The sequence below is a fragment of the Acinonyx jubatus genome, chromosome D4 (assembly GCF_027475565.1).
Source record: "Acinonyx jubatus isolate Ajub_Pintada_27869175 chromosome D4, VMU_Ajub_asm_v1.0, whole genome shotgun sequence".
Classification (NCBI taxonomy): domain Eukaryota; kingdom Metazoa; phylum Chordata; class Mammalia; order Carnivora; family Felidae; genus Acinonyx; species Acinonyx jubatus.
In genome coordinates, this window is record NC_069391.1 from 75,262,601 (window position 1) to 75,290,103 (window position 27,503).

Genomic DNA, 27,503 nt, shown 5'->3' on the forward strand with positions numbered 1-27,503 from the left:
CCCCTTGACCCCCCCAAAAAAAAAAGGCCCCTTTTGTAGTCACTGATGAATGCATAGTACCTGTGAGAGGGCCTGGCATACAACAGGCTCTCAGTAAATTCCTGTTAGACAAAATGACAGCAATTCATTCCCCCCTCGGGGTTTTTAGCAATTGCTGTTCCCTCGGCCTAGAGGTCTTTTCTAGATATATGTGTGGTTTGTTGCCTCTGTTTGTCCATGATATCTTCAGGCTCCCTCTCTCCAATTGCGACTCCATTCTGTCCCCTCCCTTGACTTATTTTTCCTTTTGCCTTCTTTAGAGTCTGTCTTCCCCAGTGGAACATAAGCTCCGTGAGGCCAGGAATCTGCCTGAAAATCGTCCCCCGCTTTTCCTCAGGCCCGGAGGAGTGCACGGCACATAGCAGGCCCCCAATAAGGGCTCACTGAATGCATAGACACACAGCATTAGTATTCTCTAGGTCAGAAAACTGAGGCTGGTAAAGGGCAGGATTAGGGGCTGAACCCAGGAGTTTACTAAGAGCGCTTTCTGCCCCAGTGCCTTGGGATAGGTATGGGATTCTTAGAGGTGCCTATGCTACCTCATAGTGGATAATTTGGGTGATCTGAATGGATCCCAAGCCCTTGTGTTTCTTAGAGGAGATCTTGCTTGGTTCTGGATGCTTCTCTGCATCTTTATTTCTCCCGGTACCAGCTTCCCTCAGTCTGCTTTTGGGCTGGTGGCGGGTGCCCTGGCCTAGCAAGGAGAGGCCTCAAGTTCCCAACAGTTGAGCTGGCCTGAGGGGAGCCCAGGCATCTGTACGGTTGTGTGGGGGTTTTTTGTTTGTTTGTTTGTTGTTGTTGTTGTTGTTTTAAAGCTCCCCAGGCGATTCTAATGGGCAACCGGGGATGGGAACCAGGGGCCTTTCTCAATGAGAAAATTAAATCAGGTAAATCATGTAAACGTACTGTGAGGCCTGTAAAGTCTTCCCCGTGGCAAATTACCTTTGTTGTTGAACAGAAAAGGGCCAGAAATTGACCCTCTGTTCCTGCCCGAGCACAGGCAAGGTGGCACCTCAGAACTCCGGCCGAGTGGCTAAACTGTCAAGGAAACGGACCCCCAGGCTCGCTCCCGCCCCGTCCTCTGCGCATTTCTGAGCCCGTGTTCTTTCAGGTTGACGCTAAAGGGTGCCTTCCGTCAAACACACAAAAAAGTATACCCCGATCACAGAGCCAGAGCAGAAACTTCGGGAGCCAGCTCCATCTTCCTGTCCCATGACACGCACAACGTTTGCCTGAGGACGTTCTGGGCTTTTCCTGGCAAGGGCGCGCGCCCTCAAGCCCCCGCTGCCGTTGGGACCCCCTCTGCCTACCTGGCCAGTGTTTGCTTGGTGGCAACACGGGGCAAAGTTCCGACTGGCTGCCTAGCTGGAATGAACCCTGGAACTCTGGAAAAGTTCACCCGGAATGATTCATTTGTTTGAGGATTCTAGTAACAGGCAATTTATTTATCCTGCTCTGAGGCAAGCAGTTTATACCCAGCTCAAACATAAGGAGGCACAAACAATAACAGACCTCTACTTGAAAGTGCCGAGTAGGTGGTCCCAGGGAAGGAGCTGCTGAAGCGGATGAGGCAAGGAGGGAAATCTTAGGGAGGAACCGAGGAGGCGCTGAGAAAATTCTCTATGGCTTTCCGTATGCTGCTGTAAACCTTCAGTGGCTTCAAGTTTTAAGAAACAAAACCAAACCAAACCCTCTCATATGAGGTGCCCAAGTAGTTCAGTCGGTTAAGCATCTGACTTCGGCTCAGGTCATGATCTCACAGTTCGTGAGTTCGAGCCCTGCATCTGGCTTGCAGCTGTCAGCACAGAGCCTGCTTGCTTCGGGTCCTCTGTCTCCCTGTCTGTGCCCCCCCCCCCCCCCCCCCCCCCCCGTCTCTCTCTCTCACAAAAATAAATAAACGTTAAAAAGAAAAAGCTTCCATTTTGGGTGACTTTCAAAGCCTTATCTCCCCTGGGAAGCTTCACAGGAGAATTTTTTTTTTTTTTTAACGTTTATTTATTTTTGGGACAGAGAGAAACAGAGCATGAGCAGGGGAGGGGCAGAGAGAGAGGGAGGCACAGCATCTGAAACAGGCTCCAGGATCTGAGCCGTCAGCCCAGAGCCCGACGTGCGGCTGGAACTCACGGACCGTGAGATCATGACCTGAGCCGAAGTCGCACGCTTCACCGACCGAGCCACCCAGGCACCCCACGAGAATTCTTTTTGATCAGCAGTTCGGAGCCACTGTTGTGACGAGGGTCAACCTGATTTATTATTAAGAAGAGTTAACATGGTCAAAGCTTGTGAACGCGATTCATTAAAAAAAAAGACATAATAAGTTAGAGCCGATTCAAAAGCTGCTTTCTGGAGCAGGAGGGAAATGGCTTGGGTGACGGCTCTGGGGCCGGAACCCTGCACACCCCAGCACCTGCCCTCTGCAGAAACCCACAGCTGAGTCAGGCGCCCCGGGGTGCAGCGCTTGGCCACGCCCCCGGAAGTCTTTACCTCTGCACTCCTTGGTCTCTTTCTCATAGTAAGTCCCTGCCGGACACTCCTCCAAGCAGCGTCCATCATAGAGAACCGAGGACGACTCAGCACAGAGGACACAGTCATCCGCTGAGGGGCCATCACACTCCAGACAGTCTTCGTGGCAGGGGACACACTGGCGTCTGTCTGCGTAGTAGCCGCGGGGACAGGACTGATGGCACATGTCCTTGTACAGGACAGACTCAGGCATACACTCTGGGGGGGAAGGAGGAAACGGCAAGTTAGCCCTGGGGCACAGGAGAGAGGGATTCATTCCTTCCACACGGACTCCGCCGACCTGGGTGTTAACGTGTGTGCGTCCCAAGCCCACCCTGCCAGGGCGCATCCCCCACGTCTCCAAACTTTGGGAGAGAAGACCACATAGGGGGGCCTGAGGAGAAGGTGCAGGGTTTCCAGCCCGAAATGATCAGCCCCTTGGAGGTTCCAGAAAATCGCAGTGCTGTGGCGCAGACCGGCGGTGGCGGAGATGCTGGGGGTATCGTTTGAAAACCCGGAAGGCTGTAACGGATTTTTAAAGTTGTACTGAGCCCCTCGCACTCTGTTCGATCCCCAAGTGGTTAAGGAATTCTTGCGTTAGTTAATTTTTTTATTCACTGCTAGGGTAGATCAGTGAAATAGACGCGGTTACTCAGCGTGAGGAGGGCACTGTGGGTTTCTTTGATTTTGACTCATTCTCTTATTTGGGGGGAAACCAAGAAAACGCTTTCAATCGCGCCAAGAGAATCCTTTCGATAGAACCGTGCCAGTGAGATGAGTCTTACTCTGGAGAGGAAATCAAGACAGCCTTTCCTGGAGATAATTCCAGAGAAAGAATTCCTAGCCAGAGTGCTCTTCTGAGCCTTAACTGCTGCCTGAATTTTTCTTTCACTTCTTTTTTAAGAGTTGCGATTCTCTGGCTACCTCTGTGTTTCATTAGTATCGGTCTGTCCTGTAAGATTTTGAGCTCGAGGAGGCAGGAACTTTGGGTTCTTATATGTATCTCTAGCGCCTGGGACAGCTTGGCACACCCCCCGGGCTCAGTACACATGCAGAAAAGGGGTTCTCGTCTGTCTTCACTTGCAGAATCCATAATGGAAAGGCTTTATCTCACTCTCGATGTCCTCAGTGACGTGCACAGAGGTAGATCTATTCCAGTAAAGGTAAGGAGACTGGCTCCTTCTGCACGGACCTCCCCCCCCAGTGCCCAGCGGGGGTGGCTGGGAGAGCCATATCCTCCCCTGGGATGCCCCCCCCCCCCCCCTCCGGGTACCTTTGCATGTTTGCTCATGGATGCAGTCCTGACACATCTTGGGGCAAGGCTTGCACACCCCGTCCATGGCCACGTGCCTCTCGGGGCAGGTTTCCCGGCATGCTCCCTGGTCCAAGACGAAGCCTCCTCGGCAAGAGCGGCAGCTGGTGGCATTTCCTTCACATGTTCCGCAGGGGGCGCTGCAGCGCCTACATGCGCTGTCTTCTGCGTAGAAGCCCCTGTGGGGAGGACAGGGCACAACTGGAGAAGCCTTCCCACTAGGGAAGTGAGCCACGCCTGGTGGCAGAGGGTTTGGGACTGAGCAAACCAGAGGCGCTGCTCGTGCCGTCGGGCAGGATGAGTCCGTCAGCTTCCCGAGGGAGTGCGGGCAGAGATCAAATGTGGGAAGATCAAGTGAAAGTCCTAGGTACTATCCCTGCGAATTTGGTTTGTTTGGAAACGACTTTTGTTCATTTGTATATAGTTTAGCCATCTTCTGATGTCCCCATTTTACTTCCTATTTTTTTTTCTTTATTTTCTTTATTTAAGAGGTTCATTTATTTTTGAGAGAGAGCACGAGCCGGGGAGCCCCACGGAGAGAGGGAGACAGAGAATATGCAGTGGGCTCTGTGCTGACAGCAATGTGCCCAGTGCAGGGCTCGAACTCACAAACTGTGAGATCGTGACTGATCATGACCTGAGCTGAAGTCGGGTTGCTCAACTGACCGAGCCACCCTGGTGCCCCATCATTTTTCTTTTTTTTTTTGAAGTCAGAGTCTAATGTTCGAGGAGAAAATGTATTTATTCAATCCATTTTTTAATGAAGAATTTTAATTTAAGAGATTACTTACCTTGATACTTAATATGCAATGTTAATAGTTAAGTTAAACAACTGTTTTTAAAAGGCTCACAAGGCTTAAGGCCCTGTCAGACTGGAACCACTTTTGCTTCTGACTGCTCTCAGCCAACCTCTGGGGGCTTCTGTGAAACACACACATCCGGTCTTCGCACACAGCAGCAAACGTATTTGGAGTCACTGTTATTGGAATGTATGTTTACCTGATTGGCTTTCTTCCAGGTGGAATCTGATGTCTGTATATACGTTGTACACCTGCATGATGAAATTATCGTGCCATAGAAATCTCTCACTGCTCAGTGAGCACAGCAAATCTGAAAGCCTCAACCTTTTCAAATCTATTTGGAAGACGAGGGGAATAGAGGTCGTTTCTTTGACGAAAAAAGCTGAAGGCAAGAGCTGGAACTTGCAGAAGCAGGGAAATCATAAACCAGTATAGAGAACGTGGGCTTCCGATGTCATAGGTACCTATTCCAGTTGTTTTCTGTGATTTGCATTCCGTTAGTCAGTTATCGCCGTGTAACAAAACACCCCAGAGCTCATCCCTTGTCCGTCTGTGGGGAGCCACATTTAGGCTGAGCTTACGCTCAGAGAAACTCGTGTCACTGTACTAGAAGAGCTCAGGCATGTGCTCCGGGGAAGGAGGCTTGGCCCCAAGGTGCGCACTAGGCCCAGGTCGTCTTCACATCACTTTGTCCTCCCTGGCACAGGGACCTCGTGGGGCACGTTCTTCTCTTAGTCACGGCAGAAGCGCGAGGGGGCAGGTTCATCCAGGCACACCCGTTTTAAGCCTCTGCTTGCCTTCTGCTAACATCCCGTTGGCTAAATCAACCCTGGCCAAAGTCAAGGGTCAGGGAAGTCCATTCTGTCTCCGTGGGAGTTGCTGCAGATTGACAAGCAGAGGACACGGATCCACGGAAGGGTGAAAAATTGCAGCAACTGCTCAATGTCCTAGAGTCACGTCTGAATCCGAACGCCAATCAGGGATCCTGCCCGGCGTCTTTACTTGATGTCTTAATTAATTAAGGCATTTTACATCTATCTAATCGTTCTTGCAGCTCTCCCTTGGTATTTATTCAGTAAGCAAAAACGTATTGAATGTATCAGGAAGAAACAGGACAAAATAGGACAGGCGTGAATAAAAGTCACGTACCTTATGTGGTTGCGAGAAAGAAAAATTGGAGGAGAAGCAGTTTAGCAGAAGAGGAAGAACTCAATCGAATCCAGATGAAAGCCAGGACCAGGCTTCCTTATGCACGAGTATCTTAGCTGGTTTGGTCCACAGTGGGGAAGAGTCAAAGCCAATGCAACTGTGTCCAGCCACGTCAGTCTCTTAAAAGTGAATTTGGCAGGACAGTGGGTAGAAATGTGTTACATGCCCAGCAAGAGCTTGACTGAATTTGAGAAATTTGAAGGTAAGGAAATTAGTGCATTCTCAAGCATGTCACGTCTTCTACCTGAATGAGAGTTTCATGGGTTCATTGTTTCTGTGTACATAGTGAGGGCTTTGGCCTCACCCAAAGAGAGGCCTGGCTTTCCTCCCCAGCTAACTTCTAAACTCTCGGAATTTCCCAAGGGGTGTGAATGTCTTTGTTATTCCTTGAGACCCAACAGACCACATTTGATCCTTTGAAGAAAGGAATGACTCAGGGTGGGGCCAGCCACACTCTGTAGTTTAGGAGGGGCACTGACTAAGGAGCCAATCTTGTGCTTAGAGGTTGGAGGCTTTGGTTCGTGGGCTATCACTTGACCCCTGGGGGATTTTCAGCGCTCTGCCTGGCCAAGGTCCCTACAGAATTGTTTCTGGACACTGAACACGAGCGGTTCGAGTATAGAATTTGAAAAGGTGCAGCACCAAGAACCTGTTCCAGATTCTTCTCCTAGGGGAGTCAGTGGATGTCCTATGAGATGCTAACGTAAAAGGAATGGATTCAGTCAAAAAAGAACACAAAATGTTAAGCAGGTCGGGTCAAGTTTGCGTCAAGATAATCACAAGAGTCTAAAACACGGAAGAATGAGGAGGAACAGAAAAACGCCCAAGGGATGGGATATGAGAAAGATTCAGATGGATGCTATTTCTTTGGGTGGCTCGGTCAATTAAGCATCTGACTCCAGCTCAGGTCATGATCTCACAGTTTGTGAGTTTGAGCCCCGCATCAGGCTCTCTGCTGTCAGCACAGAGCCTGCTTGGGATCCTCTGTCCCCCTCTCTCTTTGCCCTGCCCCCCGCCCCCATGCTCGCTCGCTCTCTCTCAAAAATAAATATTAAAAAGATTTTTTTAATTGGATATTATTTTTTCAATATTTTGTTTAGTGATTCCTCACTAGCATAGAATTTTATTCACTTCAAATGGTAAAAAGAAAGCGCGCGCGCACACACACACACACACACACACACACACACACACACTATTGAAGATAACTGCTAACTGAAAAATATGTAAATCTCAGGAACTTGTTGGGAATCAGCCGGAAGGTTCTTCTGCAGAACCCCTTTGTGAAAAGCAGCCTTCTCTCCACGGACCTGCCCAGTACTTGGTCCTGCTATGTTCTCCTCACCTTTACAAAACTTTTTTTCTTGTTGTTAATGCTTGACTTCCCTGTTATTTTCATTTAAGAAGAAAAAGAATATCTCTTTGGAGAAGAAATGGCCATTTGTATTACCTAGTTAATTTCAAAGTACTTTATATGGAGGTTGTTTGACCCAGATACATGTATGTCACAAGAGCTGTGTGGTTGTGGATGGAGCTTTACCTGGTTTCTATAGACACCTAAGACAGCGACAGCCAGCGCTTGACGGAACATTGTTTTCCTGCCATCGGAGTTTCAAATCATTCCTATTTGGTGAATTTGAGCACACTTTGTTTTTTTTTTTTTGGTCGCCTTTTAAACAATCGCCGTCAATGATGTATGCTGCTACTCAGGCTTTCCTCTTTCATGAGCATGTACCATATTTGAAAAAGTCGTGGCCACTACGGTTGACTTGTAAGTAATTCTGAATATTTGGCGGCCATTTCACTGCAGGTTGTAGTCCTGGTCTAAGTCTGACTGCTGTTGGAGGATGGATTGCACCCGTAAGGGTGTTTTCTCAGAAATAGCAACAAAGCCACCAAGCCAAGCTAGATATTATACGTTCCTCAGACTTTATCTTCCCTGTTGTTTTTTTTTTTATAAACACAAGAATGGGGGGGTGGGGCTACTGGAAGGAACCCACCCTACTCAAAGCAGAGGGCACATGCTCACGATTCTGTAGTCTACAGGACTTTTGGGCCATGTCGGTGGCTTCCCTACCGCTCAAAAAATACAGAATATCTTGGCTGCTGTGTATCTGCATGGTGTCCCATTGCTTCAAGGAGCAGCTCGATCCTGGTTTGGGGTAGCGTTGAGCCACCAGCTCACTGGAGGGAGGCCAAACGCTGCTCCTTCTTCTTCGCTTTACTGCATTATCAATTCCCGTAACGTTCAAAGAATCCAAGATGGAGTTGGCAAAGGGTGGGAATGATTAAATAAGTAAGGTGATGATAACAGCAGTCGGTTGAGTCCCACCATGGTAGAGGTTAACGAAGAGGCAATGATGGACTTTGGGAAGTAGGTTACGGGGCTTCACCTTCATTTTTCTCTCGTGTCTTGGCTAGCTTTGCTGAGGCTGGAGTGTGGTTGTTGAAGCGGCTGGGCTGGGAGTTTTCTGACTCTCTCTTGCATCATCCTTCCTTCTCTCCCCGGCTGATGGTTTCCTTCCCTTCCCCTACTGTCTGCCTGACAAAATGCTTTAAGAGCTATTCACTCTTAAGCCTCTTCTCAAATACCCAGCTGGAGAGGAGCCTTGAAAATACGCTAAGTAAATGAAACCGGCCCGAAAGATCACATTTTGTAGGGTTCTATTTTTGTGAAATATCAAGGAAAAGGCAAATCTATTGAGACAGAAGGTAAATTAGTGGTTGTTTAGGGATGGGGGAAATTCGGAGTTTCTTTTTTGGGGTGATGAAAGTATTTTAAAATGGATTGTGGTGATGATTACACAACTCCGGCAATATCCCAAAAGCCATTGAATTGTACGCTTGGCATGAAGGAATTGCGTGGTGTTAAATTATATGTAAGCTGTTCTTGAAAAAAAGAAACCCCAGTTAGATGAGAAGGTGGCATTGTGTGATGACTAAGCACATACATTTAAGTGCTAGAGAGATTTGGGGTAAAATCCTCGCCATACCAGGGATTAGCTGTGTGATCCTGGCATGCTACCTCGTTCTCGAAACAGCAGAAAACAGCAGAAAAGAAGATTCTTGCGAGGATTAGTGAGGTCATACATTGGAAGCCCTTAGCACGGTGTCGGGACATCACAAGACTCGACAAGTAGCTGTTTTTACGTGGTTTCCTTTCCCTGGGAATGTTTTCGCCTTTTGTGTATTTAGGCCCTGAGAAGGATGACACTCGTTGATATAAACCTCCCCTACTGGATTGTAAGCCTTTTGCAGGCTCAGACTTCCTTCAGTTGCTCATACCTTAGCTTCCAATAGCGATTCTCAACACCTAGTAGGTGCTAAATATTTATCGGCGGAATTGAGTTGAATGTGTTTGGCTTCTCTGCTAGATTGGGAGCTCCTGGAGTACCGTGACTTACGATTGTACCTCCAGGCTCTGTGAGTAGTGGATACAGATGCTAATGCTCTCGCTCTCTCCACTACTGAGATAGATCTTGTGGATCTGTCATCGAGTTCTTTTGAATCAGTGAGCAAATGAAATTTCGAATTCCTCACAACAGATTCTGTCGGTCACTTCCCCAAACTTTACTCGTGCCTTCCTCTTTCCAGTTTGCCTGGCTGTCAGTGTTCTGATTTTATGGGGGTATTCAGGGGTGAACTGTGTTTAGCTTAAACCGATCCTTCTGTGTCCATCCCTCTTGACCGAGATCGGTTTTGGAAATGCAAGTGATGCCTTCTGGCTAATGAGATGTGAAGGGGCTCCGGGGAGGACAGGCTAAGCGCGATCCAAGAGCAAAATGTAAAGGTTGTGGGTTTTCAACGAAGCGTTGGCCACTCACGTAACCAACGCTGGATTTCTAAACTCCTTGTTACGTGACAAAATCTACCCCATTTTGTCTCAGGATGGACACTTCTACTTAGGATTCTACCTAGGATTTCTGTTGTTCGTCACTGTAAGTTTCCTGATATACTTTTCCATTTGAGGTTTTCCACTTCCCTGTTAAATCCTGGAGGTAGAGCCACTGATGGGAAGAGAGAAGGAATTAGAAACCAGGGGACCGAGGGAACCATGAGGAATCAATAAATAATTAACCAGGTATTATTCTATATTTATGATGTAGACCTCCTACCTTACCTACTATAAACATTTCAGAAGAAGAGATTCATTCATGTGTTCACAGCCCATCACGGTCTGACTCTTGTGATGGGAAAAAAGCAACTAAAGACAAGGTGGAAAAAGAATGTATTTTTGCAAGAGTGAAAATGTGTGTATGTAGCAGTCACCAGGGCGAAGCATGCATCTGGCCTTCTGTATGTTTTGGCTGCTGCAGCCAACAGTGATGTCAGAGTCGCGAGGGGACGCTTTCGGCGGCTCTGTGACCAGGAACACGGGACAGGGCTTCTTTGGTGCGAGAAGGGATTGTCCTCCGGGTACAGGAGGATGAACCAGACCCGGACGTGAAAGGAAGAGGGACACTTACTCAGGACATCTGGTGTAGCACCTGCCTTCATGGAGGAAGAGAGGGAAGTCTGGCCGAGTCCGGCACTTTCCGCAAAGATTGGCTCCAGAGCAGGAGGCACAGTCCTCCGGACAGTTCTCGCAGCTGCCACTCGTCACCGAGGGCCATGTGCCTTCGGGACACGAGGAGACACAGGCCTGGGCCAACAGATACGTGCCTAGAAGCCCAGGGAAGAAGGCAGATCAGACGGTCATCATGTGTCTGGTCCAACAGCACACACGTCCATGAAGTAATTAATTATTAACTAATTAATTAATTAATTTAAATGTTAGTTTTCGAGAGAGCATGAGCAGGGAGGGGCAGAGAGAGACAGGGAGAGAGAATCTCAAGCAGGCTCCATGCTGTCAGCACAGAGCCTGACACGGGGCTCAAACTCACCAGCCGTGAGACCACGACCTGAGCCAAAACCAAGAGTTGGACACTTAAGTGACTGAGCCACCCAGGCACCCCATGGCTAATGAACTTTAAAGAGTAATGGAACTTCTAGGGGCCCCTGGGTGGCCGAGTCGGTTAAGCATTCGACTTTGGCTCGGGTCATGATCTCATGATTTGTGAGTTCGAGTCCCTTGTCAGACTCTGCTGTCAGTGCAGAGCCTGCTTTGGATCCTCTGTCTCCCTCTTTCTCTGCCTTTACCCCATTGGTGCTCTCTCTCTCTCTCTCTCTCTCTCTCTCTCTCAAAAATAAAAAACACTAAACAAAAGGGGGGGAGTAATGGAACTTCTAGAAATGTCACGTACCCAGATACCCTAACAAATTCTGTGGCAAAATCAACAGATAGCCTCATCATGCCTTTGGATAAGAACCTTTTCTTTTCTTTTCTTTTCTTTTCTTTTCTTTTCTTTCTTTCCTTTCTTTCCTTTCCTTTCCTTTCCTTTCCTTTCCTTTCCTTTCCTTTCCTTTCCTTTCCTTTCCTTTCCTTTCCTTTCCTTTCCTCTTTCTTTTTCCTTTGAAAGCCAGCTTTTTTTTTTTTTTATAAAGATTTCATTTTTCAGTAATCTCTACACCCGACGTGGGCCTCGAACTTACCACCCCGAGATCAAGAGTTCCATGCTCTACTGACTAAGCCAGCCAGGTGCCTCTGAGAGCAAGTTTTTACAAGAGGTCACTGTTTGGGTCCCTGCATTCCCTGTGATAGGAATAATGAGGAGACTAGATTGATTCCTGCAAAACTTTTACGTAAAGATGCCAATACCTGTACGTAAGGGACAGCAAATTGGCTCGGCCCCTTCCGCCCCTTGTCACCCTCCACACTGACCTTTTGGACACGAAGTGCACAGGGTCGCCGATTCATTGCAGGTTTCACAAGAAGGATGACAAGGCTGGTGTCCTCTCAAAATGTCTGTGTGGGGACAGAAACCAGAAGTCAGTGTTCTATGAACAGGCATTATTACAGTGTGGGGAGGGGTCTTGGGGGGTAATCTCCTCTGCCTTCCTGCCCAAATAGAATCCCTTCAGGTTTACATTGGCTAAACACTGGTACCCACTCGTTGCCTACATGGTGGGCTTTATTCATTTATTTTTTCTCTTCCTTCTCCGCTGACAATTGATTATCAAAACATGCTTTGCAAATCCACTGACAGAATAACCTTCGACACCAAAGGGATGTTTGAACTAACAACGGGTTCCTTCCTTCGTCTGTCAGCAGTCTGTGGGAGTATTGCTTGTGTGTATGCGCACATAAAGAGTTTTCTGGTTAAAGGTCATCCCTTCTTTCCCCAAGATTCTTGGATGACCGTTTCTCTTCAGTCTAAGAGGATAACTGAGAATTCATCGCGCCTTTCGTGGAGCAACTTTTTTCCTTTTCTTTCTTTTTTTGTTCTTTGGAACCAGGTCTCATGATCGGGCAATGCTTGGTCTCTGTGATCTTCAGAGTAGCCATTTGTGGGAAGCAAACCTAACTCTATGTCCCTCAAATTATCATTAAACATTCACATGATGGAGCCACCGTTGAGCTTTCTGGTTGGGCAGGTGATCAGCAGACCACCCGAGGTCAACCCACCATTAACCTGGGAAACATTCGAGGTGTTCCTCTCTCCCTTTCCCTCCAAGAGCATTCGCCGGCCAGGCTTTTCCAGGATGTCAGCAAGTCCGCGGGACAGTTTCCGCGACCTACAGAATAGCCTTAGCGACATCACTGAATCGGTGCAGGAGATCTTGACGGAGTCTCAAGCCTGGCTTGGGGATCAGCATGAGTCCCACAGGGGGGAGCAATTAGAAAAAGAAGTTCTGGCTCAGGATGTGGGATACGAATGAGTCTGACCCTCAGTCAGCGATTGTTGGCATCTTCCCATTCCCATCCCTTCCCTCCCTCCCGCCCTCCCTCCCCCGCGTCCTGCTGCTTCTCTTCCCGAGGGTCAGTCTGCCATAGTTGGTTCTGTAGTGACACCTGCCTCCAGAGCCCAGCTGTGCCACTTACGGAGGGTAACCATGGATACGGCAATGAAACTTGAAGAGTCCTACTTTCCATGTCTCTGGAATGAAAAAGCAAATGGTCCTTCCCTTATAGGACCGTCGCGAAGACGGAATGAAACCGTGTGTGTGATGTGGTCGCAGAGTGGCTCAGTAAACGGTAGTCCATACTGCTTCCTTTCTCCCCGTTTCCTCCTTTGTTACCATTCCACCCCGGGTCCCAGCCTTTGGCTCTATTTCTCTCTCTCTCTCTTTCTTCTGTTCCGTACCTGGAGTGGCCCTGGGAGGCATTGTGGGCTTTCTATGAAGGAGCTACGGTGGATCAGCCGCTGAGACTTGCTCCAGAGGAAACCAGATTCAGAGGTGGGTAGATAGACATCGGTGCGGATGTAGATATAGATGTGCGCACAGAAATGATCATCCTGCTGTGCTCAGTGGTAGTTTTTGTCCCAGTTTGGGGAGAGCAATACGCCCTCGTTTTTCAGGAGACTGACTGGTGTAGTCTCCCCCGGGGGAGCTGCTCAGAGCTCAGTTAGCCTGGTGCAGAGCGAATGCCCATCCTGGGCTTCTCCCGCCGGTGGTCCTCCTGCCCCTCGGCAGGACCGGGGGTTTCCCTGAAGGCCTTTTTAACCTGACGGTATCACTTTACCCAAAAGAGAAGGCAGCGCAGGTGAGCAACGATTCTGTTGCCGACATCAGTCCTCACGAATCGCCAGGGAAATGCAGATCGTGGAGGAAAGGGAGCCCTTGTGCGCCACTGGTGGGAACGGGAATGGGTACAGCCACTGGGGACAACGGTGTGGAGGGGCCTCAGAAGATTAAAAATGGAACCACCATGTGATCCGGCCGTTCCACTTCTGTGTATATACCTGGAGGAAATGAAATCACCATCTTGAAGAGATACCCGCCCGCCTGCGTTCCCTGCTGCGTCGTTTGCAACGGCCAAGACATGGCAACCACCGAAGTGTCCATCGATGGATGAATGGATAAAGGAGTTGTGGGGTATTCATGCAATTAGAAAATTATTCACCCATAGAAGGAAGGAAATCCTGCCATTTGGAACAAATGGATGAATGAGCCTTGAGCAGTAGGCTCAATGAAATATGTCAGAGAGAGAGAGAGAAACACTGTATGATCTCACTTACACGTGGAATCTAAAAAGGAGCCAAACTCCTAGAGTAGATTGGTGGTTTCCAGCATCAGGAGCGCAGCTGGGGAGAAGGGGTGAAGGGGACCAAAGGCACAAACTTGTGGTTATAAGATGAATTCGTTCTGGGGGATGTCATGTGCAGCATGGTGGCTATGGCTAGTCCTGCACTGTGCACGTGAAAGCTGCTAAGAGACTAGGTTTTCACACACACACACACACACGCACACAGGAAAGGTAACAATGGAAATGGTAGATGTATTACCCTCATTGTGGTAATTATTGTGCAGTGCATACGTATATCAAAGCATCACATCATACGTGGTAAGCCTTAAGCCTGCATAGGGTAGTATGTCAGTTAGATTTCAATAAAACAGAAAAAAAGATACTTAATGGCCGAGGGCAGTTCTTGAAATAATAGCGAAAAAAGCTTTTTCAGACAGCATCGAAACCTTTAATATTATTATGTCTAGATCAGGGGTTGAATCCCCCCCCCCCCACGAGTTGAATTTTTGATTTTATTGTTTTTATACTATTTTTTTAATTTGCAAAGATAAGAGTTTTAAAGAACTTTCCCACTGTTTTGTAAGCTAGAATGTATCTATCTACACATACGTATGTATTTATAATTACATCTATCTCACATTTGGGCAGGTTGTCATAGGCTTGAATAAATTTCTGTAATGTCAGGAAATGGCCACGAGAGGGTGCTCTGTACACACAGTTAACAGCACTTAACTGTGGGCAACCAAGCGTCATTCCCAGACACTGCTCTTTTGTATCAAAGGTTAGTGACTTAATCACAAGTAAATTTTGACCTTGATTGTAGTTTTTCTTTTTTTTTTTTTCACTCAAGAAATTCTGGACTGGACAAGACCTCAAAGAAAAAAAAATCTCCTTGACCAGGGAAGTGCTGTGGTCGGTCCTTGAGAAATGAGTATAGCTAAGCCATATAAAACAGAAGTTTTATTTTGCTTTTTTAATTTTTAAATAAGCAACATTCACAAAGTTTAAAAAAAAAAAAAAAGCAAAGAGAGGCAGAGGGAATCCCGAGCAGACCCCACACTGCCAGCACAGAGCCCAACATGGGGCTCGATCTCGAGAACTGTGAGATCATGACCTGAGCCGAAACCAAAGCTGGGACGCTTAAACGACTGAGCCACCCAGTCGCCCCTCTCTCCACCCTTTTTATGCAAACTATTCACACTCTTTATCACATTTTTTGATAATACTATATCTTGGGGACCATTCTCTATCGGTACATGAAGAACCCCCTGATTCTTGTTTATGTCTCGACAGTATTCCATTGCACGGATGAATCATAGTTCATTTTTCCAATTGGTAACCACTGGTGACCATTTAGTTTTTTTCCAGTCCCTGCTATTCCAAATCATACTACGGTGACTGGGAAGGCAAAAGGTGCTTTTTTTCTTCAGCCCATTCTTACAGATTTGCAAGGACAGGGGCTTCTCTTGACAGCGTCTCCCAGACAGAACCACTCAGCACATCAGGAACACCCCTATGTGTTCCAGAATACTCTCCTGCTGAGTTTCCTCCCCGTCTTTGGCCTTTGAGCGCCTACGTTGTGGTCACCACCTCTTTCTGGTTTTTGTCTTGTGACTTCTGCACCCCCATCTGCTCCTGGTAGCCCAGCGTCTTGGGTTGGTTTCTAAATCACAGAGGCTCCTTGCTTCATTGGGATTGTCGTCTCCTCCCTATTTCCCTGTTACCTCTTTTGATTGGAAACTTCCGCCGTCGTTTCTGTGGCCAGGTCTTCACCAAAGATGGGTTTGCAGTGGGTGCAGGTTCTTTTTTATTAAAAAAAAAAAAAAAAAAGTTTTTTTTTTAATACAAAAAAAGATAAGAGAAGTCCTGCCCATCATCTCCCCACCCAGAAATGCCTGCGGCATCTACTTTAGCACGTAGATGTCCCGTCTTTACATTGAACGTGTGAGTATAATTACATATGTTTGCGTAATCATTTACATCTGTGGCTATGATACTGACTCTCCATTTTATATTTAATAGTATAACTTTTATAGGCATTTCTATTAAAATTCTTTGAACACACTATTTTTAAAGGTTTGTGCGTTTGCATGAACCATAAGTCACTTAATTTTTTTCTTTTGTTACATGTTTAGATTACCCCGTCCCTCCCCCCTCTTTTTTTTGGTTCTAAATACAGCTGTCATTGACATCTGTATACACATTATTAGTTAAGTCCGGACTCTGCTTGGCTCTTAGACGTCCCAAGCTGAGCATTATTTGGTACCTTCTTTCTGGGACTGTTTTTCCCAGACCTGTATTACTCTTTAGGTCTCCAAAGTTACTTGCTTTCATGACGTAGGAAGACTGTTTAGATAGTGAACTAGTATTTCCTGCGTTAAGACCAGAATCGGGTTACAGGGTTGGATGGTAGTTTAACTTTTATTGTGTCATAGTCCGTCCTGGGAGCTCTATGTGTGTTCTCTCATTTAATTCTCAAAATGAACTTGCCTGAGGTAGTTCCATGTTCTTATTTTATTTCATTTATATGCTTTACTTTTTTTCTTAAAGTTTACTTATTTTGGGGGGGGGGTGGAGGGCATGGAGAGGAGGAGAGTATGAGTAGGGGAGGGACAGAGAGAGAGAAACCCACGCAGGCTCCTCGCTGTCAGCTAAGAGCCCGACGTGGGGCTCGATCCCATGAACCGAAAGATCATGACCCTCACTTCTAAGTGAGACAACTATATATACCCAGAAAGTCCTTCTAAAAGTTAGATTTTCGGGGCATCTTTAAAGTTCTCTACAACTGAGTTACAGGTAGGCGACGTACCTCCACGCTATTGAGATTTATTTTTTACGTATGGCTCTCAGTGTTTGTGACTGACTGTGGGATTCAGGCTTCCTCAGGGCATCGGAATTAAGATCCAAAGACAGGCCAGTGAGAAATTGTTAGGATGTGGTCAAAGATAAAAAGTTAATTCACTGTGTCTGTGCTTTGTAGATTAAACCATCATCAGAAGGTGTAATTAGAGCCTGCTACAAACACAGTTTTAATCGATGATGGAATTGGGTGGGTAGGGGAAATGTGCAGTAATTACTCTTAGGACTTTCCGGCACTCCCGGGGGGAAACCGCCTAAGAAAATCCGAATGACTTAACAGTAATAGAATAAGCTGTTTCCATTCCCAACAATGGTTTCAGGAAACCAACAGAAGCCGTGGCCTGCCACGCCTGAATGTTTGCCCCAGTGGTAGGTCTGTGATGCCTGAGTCACTGGTCAAGCCATCGGCAGCCTATTTAATGTCGGTTCTGCTGCTGCTGCTGCGGAAGGGACGCTGAACTAAGTGGTCTCCACCATACGTCAGTAACTGGGACGGGGGATCTGGTGGCGATCTCTACTTTTGTGCGAGGGATTCTTGGCAGGAAGAACAGAGTTGAGTTGGCCATTACTTAGTCTCGGCTGAAGGATTTGCCAGGCACGGTCCAGCGTGTGGGGAGATCTCCATCCTTGGCCTAGGGTAGGAAGTATTCCCACCGGCTGCGTCATGAACAAAGAATGATGGCCTCCCACCGTGGCCACTGTCGTTGTGAGTGGCCACCTTATGAAAAGAGGAGTTCCATGAACTCCGGTTGGATTTTTATTGCACGGGATCTTCTCCAACACGTGCTGGCGTAGAGAGCGCAGGCAGTCGTGGTCTTTGGATGCAAACGCGATCTCACCGTTGCCGCGGAAGTTGTGCGGGTGAAGGACGGACTGAAGTTAGTCCCGTTTTCCTTTCCCTGCCTGGATCTGAGCTGTGTTTCAAACGGCGACGGCACCTTGCTGATACCACCTAGGCAGCTGTATTCTTTTACGGCCGATCTGTAATTTGTCCGGGCCCCCTCAGGAGTCGACCCCGGATGACTGCAATCTGCTTTGCATCATCTTAAAGGGGTGGCTAATTAGTGGCTGTTTTCTGGAACCCTCTGCTCTCCGATTACACTCTCCACTTTGTTTTTTTTGAGAGTTAGAAGTCAGGGGGAAAGATTGTTGGCATTGGCTCAAGTGCTCCCGGGTCTCGATGGGGTACATTTCCCACTTCCGGTCCACTCCAGTGGGATCTAAACCGTGCTGGGGAAGCAGAGCTTCAGTCGCACCTTGCTCCGAAAAGACGCGTCTTTTTTTCCCCTCTGTTAACAGTCTGCCTGTCTTCTTTCCTCGATCCTAGAGAAGGGCAGCCATGCCATTGACTTTACTGCTTTGGTCCAGCCGTGAGAAACATTTTCATCTGCTTCCCCGATCCCTTAGTAGTGCTAACTCCCCAAATGGACTAATGCCTTCCTGTCTTCAAAAACACTATATTTTTGATAGTAGAAAATGCAGAGGGGTGGGTGTGGTGCTCCGACGGAGGGGAACAGTCCAGGCCTGAATTCTGCTTGCGAAGCGCGTAGTCCGGTTGAAAGGGACATGTAATCATTTGGGGAATCAAGTCTGCTCTGACTCTTGGCTCCCTGGACCTTTTCATCATCTGGATGCCAGATAAAATACAGATGTTCTGAGCTAGAAACACAGCACCAGACTATTTTCCTCTTGGCTCGCGCTGCCTCTTAAATGCCTGAATGCCAGACAAACTCGTTTTCAGCGTTTTTGGTCCAGCTATAATTCACGGAAGATATCCCAATCTGGATTGAATGATTTTATTCCCAGCTACGTCTCTGAAATTGGCCCGTGTTCTCCGGGGCCTTTGGCTGCTGGGTTTGTGATGATCTCCGGGCTGCTTTTCCTTTAAGTCACATTGGTGACACTGTCGTGGTGGACAGTGGCCCTGGATGTCCCTCCTCTGGAACCCAGCAAGAGCCTTTCTCTGGCCCCGGATCGATCCCTCTCCCCGGCCCTTCGAAGACTCATCCTCGGCGGACCTCCCTTCGGCCCCCGTGGCTTCTGCACCGAAATGACCTTTTCAACAAATCCTCGCCTTGAAATCAAACGGAGAGCGTCTCTGCATAGAATGCGAGTCAGATTTTTTTTTTTCCCCAGCAGGATGAGGGCTTTGTTTTTTAACCACCACAGACACCGAGAGGTCATCGAAGTTTGCAGCTACCTTGCAGGGAAGCCCGTGGCGGAGGCTCCAGGGTGAGGAGGCCGGTTCTGAGGACGCGGGTAGGAATGAACACACACAGGCCTTTGCTGTTGGATCATAAGCTCCCGCATCTTTCCTCCTGTCCCCATCAAGATGCCCACTTTCCCCATCTGCAACCGGAGCAGGGGGCCGGGGGGCTTTGAAAAGGCAAGCTTGAATGATGGTAAGTTCTGATCAAGCGGCCGGAAGGATCAGCTGACCCAGCTTTAGCTCCGGTACTTGCCAGAGGTTCTTCCTTGTCCAACCGAAGACGCCCACCCTTACCGGCCGTTGCCCTTTACCGTGACAAGGAGATACACGAACGTGACAGAAGCCACTCTGAAATCTTGGAGACAGTGGTCGCTGGGCGATTGCCCTACACGACTCTCTTACGAGCTCCGACGCCCCTCCGCGGGAATAGAAACCCGGTGGCCACGCCACCCGTGAGCCGCCCGCTGGGTTTCACCGACCACAGCCTCCTCCCCTCCCCGCCCCCCCCGCCCCCCCCCCCCCCCCCCCCCCCCCCCCCCGCCGGGAGCATCAGAGCCCGCGGGAGCGGCCCAGACTAGACGCCCACTCCCAGCTTTTGTTCCCTGCCCAGCCTGCATCTCTGGGACATCCCGAAGGCGAGGGTTAAAGAGGGAGGGAGGCAGAGAAGGCGGCCAGGCAGCCGCTTTCTCTCTCGGGAGGCACATACCGTTCCAGAATTCGCCTTCCACCGGGGTCTGGGCGGGACCCACACACGTCCCCTGCCGCAGCTGCAGTCCTTCTCGGCACGTGCGACACTGCTGGTGGCCAAAGCCGGTGCAGGTTTCACAGGCCCAGTGGCAGGGCTCACATTCTCCCGTCTCCGGGTCGCCGTAGAAGCCGGGGCCACATTTGCGCACACACGTGCCGCCTACGTGAGAACGCAGAGAGGGAGGTGGAAGGTGGGTCCCTGGCTGGCTTGGCTTGGTGCTCTGTGCAAGGCCAATTCCAAACAGGCCGAGGGGCGTCTCGGGAACACTTTTGTTGGAGTTTGTTTGTAAACTTCTTCAAAAAAATTTTTTTTAAATGCTTGTTTCGTTTTGAAAGAGAGAGAGAGACAGAGACAGAGATGACAGGAGCGGAGGAGGGGCAGAGAGAGAGGGAGACCCAGAATCCGAAGCAGGCTCCAGGCTCCGAGCCGTCAGCACAGAGCCCGACGCAGGGCTCGAACTCACCCACTGCGATATTATGACCTGAGCCGAAGTCGGACGCTTCACTGAGCCACCCAGGCGCCCCACCTTTTTCTTTTAAACTTTTGTGGTTTTTTTTTTTTTTTTTTTTTAGTTTTTTTAATGTGTATTTATTCTTGAGTTCGTTTTTTTAAGAAACCAAGCTGGCGTAAGCTTATTTCAACCAAGGAACGGGTCTTAAATCCAACATTTAAAGTCCGCCTTTAGCGGGGAATTTAAAGTGGTTATTAGCTCAAGGGGTTAAGAGCCTAGCCAATTCTCAGGGCCCTGAACAAATAAAATAGTGTCCATATAGAACCACTGGAGGTCTGGGTGGGCTGTCTGCCCCTCTCTCTCTCTCCCACAAACATTCGAGAGCACTGGACCATTAGTTCTTGGACTGCAAGACTTGTAGGGTATTTCTTTCCTAACCATCCAGAACTGACCAGAGGATCTTGTTTACCTGTTACAGTGCTTAGGAAGAGTCAAGGTTCTGGATATTTCAGGTGACTCCTCTCAAGGCCTTTATCGTGGGTGTTCCTGCCCCCCGCCCCTTTCACTCTCGTTTCCATCAGCTCGGAGATGTTTGCAATTAATTAGTGAAATAGGAACTCCGCTACAGTAATAGAAGCAGAAAGAAGTAGTCTGAGCTAATGCTTATTCTGAAACCAAATTACAGTCTGTCCCCGGACGAGAGGCGCAAGACTCAGACCGATCAGGCGGGGGCTCTCCTTTCCGGGTGAGGCCCCGGAGCCTTTGTTCTTCCTCTGCACCCTGCCGTTGTCACACTTACCCAGGAGAAAGAAGCCCTCTTCACACGAGTAGCACTCCTGCTGGTCACAGTTGCTGCAGTTCGTGTCACACGGTTTACATTCAGATCCTTCGCCGTAGGTCCTCTCGGGACACGTTTTATGACAGTGGTGCTGAAACCTACGGGGAGGAGATGGGGTTTCTTCTGTGAGCTACGTTGGCATATTTCTCTTAACCACCAGAATTCAATGTCCTCACATATGTACGCTCATCGTGTTTAATAGGTATAGATATGTGGGTTTCAAGGGCAAAAACCTTCTCTTGGTCTATGTGCTCAACAAACAAGGTTGATCTGGACCCTAAGGACCCTTCATGAAGGCAGCTGTGAAGAGGCTGGGGCGAAGGAAAGCAGCACCGAGATGTATTTATGGGCTACTGATTATGTATTTATGACTCGTGTATTTATTTATTTTGAATTCTTTTAATGTTAATGTATTTTTCAGAGAGGGAGGCAGAGCGCAAGTTGGGGAGGGACAGAGAAATAGGGAGACAACAGAATTTGAAGCAGGCTCCAGGCTCCGAGCTGTCAGCATAGAGCCCGACGCGGGGCTCGAACTCACGAACCGCGAGATCGTGACCAGAGCCGAAGTCGGATGCCTGACCCACTGAGCCACCCAGGCGCCCCGCATCTAGTACTCATTTAAACCTCCATGCGATTCCAATATGGCAGCTATTACTTGCCTTTAATTTCTAGATAAGGGAACTGAGTGTCAAGGTTAAGTGCTCAAAGTGCCATAGGTAGTTAAAGGCGGGCCTGGGATTCAAACAGAAAGACACTTTGTGTGGTTTTGCCACATGGCAACAGGAAGGAGGGTGATGTTGAGACATAACATCTTATTTTTTTTTAATTTTTTTTTTTTTTTAAATTTTTATTTACTTTTGAGAGAGCGAAAGAGAGAGAGACAGAGCACGAGCGGGGGAGGAGCAGAGAGAGAGGGAGACACAGAATCCGAAGCAGGCTCCAGGCTCTGAGCTGTCAGCACCGAGCCTGACGCGGGGCGCGAACTCACGGACCGCGAGATCGTGACCTGAGCCGAAGTCGGACGCTCAACCGACCGAGCCACCCAGGCGCCCCGAGACATACCATCTTAGACGTACAGATTCGAATTGGGGAACTTTGGGAGTGGTTGTAATCTGCGTTTCATTGAACTTGGTGGTCTGTGTCTCGTGTTACCCAGAGGATGATTAAGAACTAATAAAAAGTAACTGGCTTCATTCTGGACTTTCTGACTTCTGTCAAGGACAAGGTCTCCAGGCAGACGTTTGGAAACAGCTCAGTGTAGAGTTCAAGTGGCTTACCAAAATGTCTGCCACGAGATTAGTAAGGGTGAAGTGTCTTAGCTGTCATGTATTTATATTGTTATGCCTAGTGTCCTTTCTCATGCTACAGTAGAATGTTGTATTTCAGACTCCACTGAATTACAGGGTCATCTGAAAGGGGAGAAGAATCAAGTTGGCCTTTGCCCGTTGATGAATTTCACAGCATTGACAAGATACCAGAGGAAAGCTTTGCATCTCTTCGTTAATAACGTCAATCATACAGGGTGTCACTCATTATACCCAGTTCCTAACCATTCTAAAGGGTTATAAACGTGTGTTTCTTGAAAGAAACACCTCACGTTTCACTCTCAGTGATACAGGGTGTTTTCCTGTGGTGTATTTGTTTCTCAAAGGAGGTTACGAAGCCTTCTCGTTGTTGGCCAGCAGTGAGCTGGAGCACCTGGCAGGGCTGGCCCCGAGGATGACCAGAATGCTGTCAGGTGACAGAGGAGGTCAAGGCGTGTGCTCCCGTGTCAACACGAGGAAGGGTGCAGTTAAGCCGGAGGGATGCAGAGAAAAGGAACAAAGAAGAACAAAGTGGGAATGCCTGCTTCTGCGAGGCCACTATCTGAGAGTCTAAGTTCTCCTTCTTTGGTTCTTCAAGGAACATTCTGGGCTCCCAACCATGTGACTTCACCAAGGAGTGCTTGCATCTCTGCTGTTCGTCTCTGCCTGAGGCGGTGTGTGGCGGGCCACGTGCTGGGTAAAGGCCAACCGTGAATGTGCTGACAGATTGCTTTCTGCTCATTTACTGTCATCAGCTTAGGTAATGACAAGGCGGACTGATTATTTTTGCTGAGTTTCAGCTTGTCGGGTTCCCCTTTCCCTCCCAAGCGCCGCACCCCTTTCAGCATCTTCTCACCCAGTACCACACCTCGGGCCTCTCGAATGTGATGGAGGCAAAAGGCAGCGTGGTGATGGGAGGAACCAGCCCACTAAAGCCGAGGTGACCCAAACCCGGAACCCCCCCCCCCCCCCCCAACTGGCTTGTGGGGCCACATGAGGGAACCGAGAGCCTCTCGGAGATTCAGTTTTCTCTTCTGGAGAATAATGTCAATCCCGTGTCCCTGGCAACATTCACGGAAAGGTGAAGAGAAGAACTGGGTGGGAGTTTCTCACAACCCCCCTCCCCCCCCCCAGTTCTTAGCATGACAGGAAGGAACCAGGCATCTTATACATCATCCAGGCCTTCCTTTTCTTCTCCTCTGCCTTCCTAGCTTTTCTTCCAAGACAGGCGCCCATGTGCCCTGGGAGGCAGACTAGAATAGGAATGGAAGGTGACGTTGAGACATGCCATCTTTGATTTGTAGGTTTGAATTGGAGAACTTTGGGAGTGGTTGTTAATCTGTGTTGCATTTAATCTGGTGGTCTTGTGTCTCTCGTTACCCAGAAAATGGCTAAGAGCTACCCACGTACCTGGCTTCCTCCCGGACTTCCTGACTCTCGTTAAGCACAAGGTCTCCGTGCAGACATTTGGGAATAGCTTGCTTGGGGGTCAGGTCTATTATGAAGGTTTGTCCGTGAACAGCAAGGTCTGAATCCTGGTAACCCATGGCAAGATTCCTAGACACCAGTGTCAGGTTGGGTGACTTCCAGGACCAAGAAAAAGAGGGCGTCCTTTTGAGTCAAGAAAACAGCTGGGCTCTTATTGCTAAATCCAAGAATCGTTCATTAATAGCCTGACGGGGCAGAGTTGCTTCAGGCCGCAGGGCCTCTCTGCTTTAATCACTGGATTTAGGATTAAGTCAGTAATGCTTAAACTGCAGAAAAGTTAGTGCCATGAAAACAGAAAAGAACAGCCGGACTCACATGTAATACCCCATACCGCATGAAGCACAGGCTCCTGGATCACCTGGAAGACAATGAGAATAATGAGACATCGTAATTGTCAAGAGTCCATCATTTGGAGAAATGGGCTTTGGAAAAGTTGTGGCTTGAGACAATCTTTTGAGATAGGTTTGTGACGTGGACTGTCCAGAAATGATATTTGAACAGATTACACTTTTTATTTTATGTTTTAATGTTTTTTATTTATTTTTGAGAGAGAGAGAGAGAGAGAGAGAGAGAGAGAGAGAGAGAGAGCTAGCAGGGGAGGGGCAGAGAGAGAGAGAGGGAGACGCAGAATCCGAAGCAGGCTCCAGGTTCGGAGCCGGCGGCACGGAGCCTGAATTGGGGCTCGAACTCGTAAACATGCGAGATCATGACCTGAGCCGAAGTCGGACGCTTAACCTACGGAGCCACCCGGGCGCCCCCAGGTTACACCGTTGTTAATTAGTAACACGGTGGATGCAGTGATTTGTTTTAATCAAAGCTAGGAAAATCAGAGTTCTCATAAATAGCTGGCCCTGCTTTGCAAGGAAGTGTAGTCCCAAGCTGCTAGGTTTTCAAAGTGCAGATTAAGACCCGTCTCCATTAAGCACCCCCTGGCCTCTACCGAGGGGAGGGCCTCAAGCATGTCCACACGTGCACGTTTGGAAGGGGCCGCGAGGTTCCATCCCTCGAATGATAGGTTTTCCATGAGTTACCCCAAATGCCTGCCAATGTCAGGGAGCGTCATCTGGGAGACTCCTTTGAAATCTGGACAATTATTTTTTTTCCAATACAGTATCCACTTTGTGTTCCGCACTTCACGACCCTCTTGAAGAAACTGTCCTGTTCTCGTTAGGTACAATGATTCCGTGTGTTCCTGTTGGCTCCGAGAAGGGACCCTCTCCTGCAGCTTTCAGGGGACTTAATGAGAGAGAAAGGACTTTGAGAGTCACTAAGTCAGTCTATCTCCCTTCCTCTTAACCCTCCCGGAAAGACGCCAATTCCCAGATCCCATCACGAAGGGCGTTCTGTGATTTCCGCTGGCCCGCCATGCCTGTGACCAACAGGTTCCCGTGACACCCCGGTTCAGCTCTTTTTCCTTCTAGTCAGAGGTGGAAAACAATTGCTCCTTTTCAGAAGATTCCTTTCGGTACGTGAAGATTGTATGTCACCTTTAATTGGATCTTAAACAAAACTATGTCCTTTGAACTTTGTGCACGGCTCTCCTTCCTAATGTACTCCAGACTCTATTTCGGTGTTCACAAAGTCTGCCTCTTGGCGGTAGGGCCTTGCTTGAATCTATAGCCAAGTGTTCCCTTTGAATCCTCCCAGAGATGTTTCAAGACAATACTACTGTGTATTACACACTATATGTCTAATGCATTGCACCAAGAGTTATCGTGGAAAACTTTCTTTTTTAAAATTTCATTTATTTATTTTGAGAGAGAGAGCATCTGCGAGCGAGCACGGGAGGGGCAGAGAGAGGGAGAGAGAGAATCCCAAGCAGGCCCCGCACTGTCAGAGCAGAACCCGATACAGGGCTTGAACTCACGAACCATGAGATCATGACCTGTGCTGAAACCAAGAGTCGGACGCTCAACTGACTGAGCCGCCCGGGGGCCCCTGTTGTGGCAAAATTTCTGTCAGAGGCTCTGCCCCTTCACCAGGGATTGCCAGAACCTTGTGGAAATAGCCTAGTGATGATGCAGGGGACAGGGTACCGGCCTGGGAACTGGACTATCTGTGTCTAGTTCGAAGTTTTAACCCTGGCTTCATTGCCTTGTGAACGTGCATAAACGTTGCTCTCCTCTCTGCGCTCTGATTTCCGCAGGTGTGAAATGACCTCGTTGGAAAAGATGGCAGCAGAGACTCTCCAAAAGTCAAAAATTCTGATGCTGAGTCTAGCAGGGGTTGGCAATCCGTGGCCCACTCTGGGGCCGAATTCAGCCACGTCCCTTCCATAAGGAAGGATTGAACAAGAGTCAAGACAGCCAAGGACATAGCCAGACCCTTCGGCAGGAGGCTGGGATTTGCTCTCGGTGAGGAAATGGGTTTTTTTCCCCTCCGTTATACAGCGACATGGTCTGTTATAGGGCAACCCAGGCAGGGCAGTGAAATGAACCATAAACCAGGCTAATTAAGGGACATAAGGAATCTCAGAGGTGCCATGACAAAGCAAAGCTCACTGAAATTCTTAGAATTCTTGCCCGTGGGGAGGGGGGCTTCATGCTTTCCGCAATCCATTGTTTGGGGATCTGAAACCCTTTGAAGTGGGGGGGGGAGGGCCCCAGCGAACACCAGTGGCTCCCCTGGGTAAGTTTGTTTCCTGCTACGGATCTATGTTTGCATCTGTATTCTTTTCAGTTCTGGTGCTAAATAAGCTGCTACTTCTCAGCTCACAGTTGGGCAGCTTACTTTTTCCTGCCTGTCCCCGATGAACATATTTGACTCTGACAGTTTTGCTAATTTGGCAAGGGCTGGGGAAATTCTAATCCTGTTCTCTAATGTTCTGGCCATCCCTCCCATCTAGGAATTTAATGAGTTTGCTCTCTGCTCCTTTAAGCAGGTCACTGATGAAAATGTTAAACCAAGCCTCAGAAATGTGCATACCAATGTAATCTTGAGTCCAGGGACCTTTCCAGCCCAGATGCACAGTGAATGTGGTACCTTCACAGTAGTTTGCATAAATGAATAATGCATAGAATAGGAAGTATGTCTTATAACAGCTTATGAATGCCCATTAGTCTTTCTCATTATTACCGGTTATTCTGAAGAATAAGGATTATTAAAAAAAAAATTTTCCACCCCTGAAGATCCACAAGTCAGACATAAACTAAATGGATTTAGCTTGACCACTGAGAGGCAGCTGTTACGGGATTAAGGAAAGGTAACAATCCCAAACCTAGAAGTTGACTCTAAGTCAAGTTGGCATTTGGATGGTGAGGAGGGTTGGCTTAAGGACAAAGATGAAGTTTCCTGGCTTCGCGTGTTGTATGCATGCATGTGTATTGGGGGGGGGGGGGCGGAAAAGTCTAAACAGTCTAGAATTGTGCACTGTCTCGGAAGGTGGTATCCAGAGTAGGATGTTTACTTAGCTCTGGTTCCTTGGTATTGTCGGACTTTTGAGCTGCGAGAACATAGTCTGGGTGGAAATGGGGCACGTTCAGTCAGAATTCAGAGAGAGTGTCACACATTTGGAAAAAAGCCTTCAGAAACAGTTACTGGCTTCCAGCTGCTCGCATCCCCACCAAGGAGAATGTGTGAGCAGAAGCCTTGTCAGGCTGGGGATACAGCCTGCCTTTCTCGAGAAAACCCATTTTTATGGTTTCCTTTTTATGGGCTGGGCGGGGGTGGGGGGGGG

The 27,503-nt window shown here is 48.4% G+C and overlaps 1 protein-coding gene across 7 annotated transcripts in view; it reads right to left on the minus strand.

Annotated features, from left to right (window-relative positions):
* Positions 1–27,503, minus strand: part of PCSK5 (proprotein convertase subtilisin/kexin type 5) — a 452,241-nt gene that overhangs the window by 24,846 nt on the left and 399,892 nt on the right. For 6 of the 7 annotated variants that reach the window (XM_027041019.2, XM_053205259.1, XM_053205261.1 and 3 more), the window contains 8 exons: positions 24,143–24,185; positions 20,997–21,133; positions 19,705–19,905; positions 15,655–15,732; positions 11,624–11,707; positions 10,329–10,524; positions 3,815–4,032; positions 2,524–2,760 (listed from right to left, as the gene is read on the minus strand). In XM_027041019.2, the coding sequence (XP_026896820.1) occupies positions 2,524–2,760; positions 3,815–4,032; positions 10,329–10,524; positions 11,624–11,707; positions 15,655–15,732; positions 19,705–19,905; positions 20,997–21,133; positions 24,143–24,185 (1,194 nt within the window). The remainder of the gene's footprint in view (positions 1–2,523; positions 2,761–3,814; positions 4,033–10,328; positions 10,525–11,623; positions 11,708–15,654; positions 15,733–19,704; positions 19,906–20,996; positions 21,134–24,142; positions 24,186–27,503) is intronic. The other variant, XM_027041020.2, reaches the window with a different exon arrangement.